Source organism: Alosa sapidissima, chromosome 3 (genome assembly GCF_018492685.1).
Source record: "Alosa sapidissima isolate fAloSap1 chromosome 3, fAloSap1.pri, whole genome shotgun sequence".
Taxonomy (NCBI): Eukaryota; Metazoa; Chordata; class Actinopteri; order Clupeiformes; family Clupeidae; genus Alosa; species Alosa sapidissima.
In genome coordinates this window covers 35,237,774-35,242,773 of record NC_055959.1, presented here as the reverse complement: position 1 = coordinate 35,242,773, position 5,000 = coordinate 35,237,774, and the positions used below count along the sequence as shown (strand labels likewise).

The following is a 5,000-nucleotide window of genomic DNA, read 5'->3' as shown; positions in this document are numbered from 1 at the left end:
ACACACACACACACACACACACACATGCACACACACACACGCACACACAAAAGACCATATTTACAAAAAACACCCAACTTTCTTTAAAATCCCTAGAACACATCATTCCCTAAAACACAAACAACGCATGTGTTCTCTGCCATATTCTGGACAGGTTCTCTGAGTGTGTGAGGGTCTGAGTAGGGTCCGGTTCTGTCCAGGCCCACTCGGAGCCCACTGGACTTTGGACTGGACCAGAGCTTAAGGGCCCATGTGGGCTACGGCCTGCACTGCCCAGCGCTGCCACATACTGCTAACATGAGGCAAGGCCTGGCACTGTGCCCAGCCAGCAGGGAAAAGCCACCCCACACTGGTAATCACACACACACACACACACACTCTCTTACACACACTCACACTCTCTCCCTCACAGACACAAACTCTCTCTCTCTCCCTCTCAATTCAATTAAAATGGCTTTATTAGCATGACTGTTATTTTACATTAAAGCATTGCTGTATAAAAATAATAAAATAATAATTATAATATAACAACAGTAGTGATAATAAAAACAATGATAGTGAAAAAAAACACAATAACAACCAGCAGACAATAATAAACAACGCTGCTCTCTCTCACTCTCTCTGTCCTGTTTATTTTTCTTTTCCTCTCTTTGTTCCCCCTCACATCTCTCTCTCCCTCTGCCCTGCTCTCTCACTCTCTCTCTCTCTCTCTCTCTCTCTCTCTCTCTCTCTCTCTCTCCCTCTGCCCTGCTCTCTCACTCTCTCTCTCTCTCTCTCTCTCTCCCTCTGCCCTGCTCTCTCACTCTCTCTCTCTCTCTCCCTCTGCCCTGCTCTCTCACTCACATCTCTCTCTCCCTCTGCCCTGCTCTCTCACTCTCTCTTCCTCTTTCCCTGAGACTCTCTCGTCTTTCTCTCACTTCACTAAGTGGTTGTCATGGCTGCGCAGGTGCGTGGAAGCGTACCAGGGCCGAGAGTGGGTGGGCACGGCCGAGCTCTGTGGAGAAGTGATCTGTGGCAGTGTCGACTCATAGCAGGGGGCATCGTCATGACCACGGACTTGAAAGTCAGCTGAAACACACACACACACACACACACACACACACACACACACACACACACACACACACACACACACACACACACACAGGAGTCAGGAGTGTGTGCATGAGGGGGGAGGACATAGAACCGGTAAAGCTAGACACACATGTGTGAATGTGTTTCATTAAATTAGCAACCCACAAATGACCCAATCATGCATACATAGACATGCATAGACTAAACACTCAATCCCACACAAACTCTTACGCACAGAGCAAGATAGAGAGAGGCAGTGAGTGATAAAAAGAAAAGAGAGAAAAACAAAGGGAGGGAGAGAGAGGAATAGAACTAATGTGAGATATGGAGAAAAACAGAGAGAGAGAGAGAGAGGCAGAGAGGAAAATAAGAACTAATGTTTGATATGAAAAAAGAGAATGAGAGAGGCAGAGAAGGAGGAATAAAATGAGTGACGGATATGGAGAAGAGAGAGAGAGAGAGAAGGACAGAGTGAGGGATATGGAGAAGAGAGAGAAGGACAGAGTGAGGGATATGGAGAAGAGAGAGAGGACAGAGTGAGGGATATGGAGAAGAGAGAGAGAGAAGGACAGAGTGAGGGATATGGAGATGAGAGAGAGAGAAGGACAGAGTGAGGGATATGGAGAAGAGAGAGAGAGAGAAAGACAGAGTGAGGGATATGGAGAAGAGAGAGAGAAAGACAGAGTGAGGGATATGGAGATGAGAGAGAGAGAGAGAAGGACAGAGTGAGGGATATGAAGATGAGAGAGAGAGAGAGAAAGACAGAGTGAGGGATATGGAGATGAGAGAGAGAGAGAAGGACAGAGTGAGGGATATGAAGATGAGAGAGAGAGAGAGAAAGACAGAGTGAGGGATATGGAGATGAGAGAGAGAGAGAGAAGGACAGAGTGAGGGATATGAAGATGAGAGAGAGAGAGAGAAAGACAGAGTGAGGGATATGGAGATGAGAGAGAGAGAGAGAGAAGGACAGAGTGAGGGATATGGAGATGAGAGAGAGAGAGAGAAGGACAGAGTGAGGGATATGGAGATGAGAGAGAGAGAGAGAAAGACAGAGTGAGGGATATGGAGATGAGAGAGAGAGAGAAAGACAGAGTGAGGGATATGAAGATGAGAGAGAGAGAGAGAAAGACAGAGTGAGGGATATGGAGAAGAGAGAGAGAGAGAGAAAGACAGAGTGAGGGATATGGAGAAGAGAGAGAGAAAGACAGAGTGAGGGATATGGAGAAGAGAGAGAGAGGACAGAGTGCTGGCCAGACAGTGGGATGTGGTGGCACCATCTCCAGGTCTCAGCGTGGCGTCTCCTCACCCCTGCGGCCAGGGACTCTGTTAATGCCGCCCATACTGAGGCAGTCTGCGCCCGCTGTGGGCTGATTATCTGCAATGCTGGCGCACCACTGGCACCCTGAGCGCGGGCCACCGCGTTTAAGACGCACTTGTCACCGGGACGGCGGAGCGTGCGCGCCAGGCCCACGGGTGGCACGCTGGTGCCAGCCTTCTCCTATGCGTCTGTCTCCAGATAATGTGCCAGATTTGTGCCACAAGGCTGGCGTGGGTTTGGCTTGGGCTGGGCTGACGCTGGCACCGGCCACCGGCCTTGCGCCCCCTCCCGACAGGCCGTGCTGCTCTGAGCTCTGGAGCGTTGCCACCAGACTCCGCAGTCCCAGCATGCTCTGGGGCGGCTATTCATCAGAGGAGCTCTGTGGTAATGTTCTGCCGTCTCCCTGATGAACCAGGGCACAGGGCCAACTGCAGACCTTCCCACCCATGGGCCCTTGCCACTTGACGGACGTCAACAGATTAGCCAAGTCAGGAGGAGGAGGACGAGGCTGCTAAATGCACAGCTTCAATCAGTACAGAAGCGCCAGAGGAGGACTACACACTGGTGAGGTGGCAGGAGGGTCAGCAAAGATGGCTGCCACATCACAAGCTCTGTACATGCATCTTGGTTGCTGGTGTATCAAGAGCACTCTCAATGTAGCGTGCTTGAAATATAGGTTGCATGTCTGTCGTGCAACATTTTGGAATTCCTTGTTTGTCTAACAATATCAACAACCCATAAAAGATAGCCTATTTTTTGAGCTATCATAAATAAATGGGACCAGTCATTTTCAACCCCTGTGTTTTTTGTTTGTTCTTTCTTTATCCTGGGCTATACATAACCCTGCACAAATGAAGCTATACAAATAACAACAATGCAATAGTTAAATTTAACAGTAAACAATTTAAAAGTTGGCAATACTACATTAAGGAGAATAGCAATAATAAACAACAATGTAAATTCAATAAAACGAAAATCTAAATAGGTACTATAATAGCCTATACAAACCATAACGCCAAACGCTTAATAAACTAAATGCATGTTGAACAGATCTGCCTTTAACATCTCTTGAAACTAGTGTGTGTAAGATGCACTCACCTGTCCTGATACTCTTCAAGGTCGCATTCATGCCCGTCCGCATTGATCGATCCACCTGCGCTTGTCCAAGCAGGTCGCTGACCGCGACCACCTCGGTGAAGCCGTGCAACTGGAAGCGGTTCGTATGTCCCACCTGCCTGCGCTTTCGGGCAGACGACCAGACCGGTGGCAGCTGCATGGTAGACACATACACAGACATTCAGCTTGACCAGGACAAGTTAAAGTTGGTTGGCTTGCAATGGTTATTTATTAAGCCGAAGAGCATGTCTTACTTTGCATCCAGTCGTAACACAGTCAGGCAAGCGTTTGGTCGACAGAGTTAGCGGCGACCTGTGGACATGAACGGCAATTTTATAGCGACCATCCGAACTTAATTACGTAACTCGACAATTAGACTACTAATGAATAATTCGATAGGCTACTTACACTCCTGTGGAGGCAAGCCATAATCCATATTTTGGGGATAACATTATAGCCTATCACCAGTTTCCTCCCCTAAGAAATAGCTTCAACTGCATTACAGTGAAGAGAACATGATATGCCAAGTCTGAAAGATAGCCGATGACTGAATTTCCACAGGGTCTCGAATTTCTGCGCTGTTCCATTTTTTCCCCCTTATTGTGACTGGGTAGAGCTATTGTTGCGCACATTCCGTAAAAGAACATAACGGTATGACTGGATCCAAATTTGCTACCATAAGCCTAAACTAATGAAATATTGCTTTACGTTGCTTGGCATCGCTGGCCTCATACTGTTGCCTTGACCATGGGCCAACTAAGTGGCACTATTGCCCTAGCATGCACTTTCTATAATCACAGACATTTCATGTTTGCAGTCAGTGCATGCCTGCAACCAATGCAGCTTATAGGCCTATATAAGGGCCTGTAGGCCTAATAATACACTTTATTCTACAATTAATCGCAGTAGCCTGAGGCATTCTAAACTCCAATCGACCTGAACCCGTCAGAAATGAAACATTATGCAAATGAAATAGCCTAGGCTATTCATTTAGGCCTACACAAAACCAGCATTAACATTGGCAGTCCAGGCGTTACGTCAATAAACGCAGAAACTGACTTAGATATTTCAATTATTTAATCTATATAAATAGTCGATGCCAGTTGTTTGTGTGTAAAATATACTTCAAAGTGTGGTGCACGTGATTCAAAGTATAACAATAACATATCCATCCTCTCCTCGCATCGAAGGGGTAATATAGGCTACTAGTACAATAATAAAAGGACACCTCCCCCTATCGTACTTTGAGTCCCGAAATGTGTTCCTTCATATTTAACCAATCACAATACATTTTGTTCCCCGTATGGGTGGCAGTTGATGTATCACATGCGAACATAAAGATTCGTGATTGGCTTTCCTATTCGCGGCGTGATGACGCACCGGCTGGCATGGAAAGGGTGAGGGAGGGGTAACAATTTATACTGTCTATTGGGGAAACCGAATGGAGGCCATCTACATCACAGAGAAACAATTGAGTTCGTATCAGCTCAAA

The 5,000-nt window shown here is 46.9% G+C and overlaps 2 protein-coding genes across 4 annotated transcripts in view; one reads left to right on the top strand and one right to left on the bottom strand.

Moving 5' to 3' along the window:
• Nucleotides 1-4,086, bottom strand: part of btbd16 (BTB (POZ) domain containing 16) — a 23,031-nt gene extending 18,945 nt beyond the window's left edge. For both annotated transcript variants that reach the window (XM_042085593.1, XM_042085594.1), the window contains exons 1-4: nt 3,917-4,086; nt 3,763-3,820; nt 3,491-3,662; nt 963-1,068 (exon numbers count right to left, since the gene is read on the bottom strand). In XM_042085593.1, the coding sequence (XP_041941527.1) occupies nt 963-1,068; nt 3,491-3,662; nt 3,763-3,820; nt 3,917-3,960 (380 nt within the window). In that variant the 5' untranslated portion in view covers nt 3,961-4,086. The remainder of the gene's footprint in view (nt 1-962; nt 1,069-3,490; nt 3,663-3,762; nt 3,821-3,916) is intronic.
• An 836-nt stretch (nt 4,087-4,922) lies between these two features.
• Nucleotides 4,923-5,000, top strand: part of waplb (WAPL cohesin release factor b) — a 44,616-nt gene continuing 44,538 nt past the window's right edge. For both annotated transcript variants that reach the window (XM_042086000.1, XM_042085999.1), the window contains exon 1: nt 4,923-5,000. This exon is cut by the window's right edge and continues 242 nt beyond it. The gene's annotated coding sequence lies outside the window, so the exon portion shown is untranslated.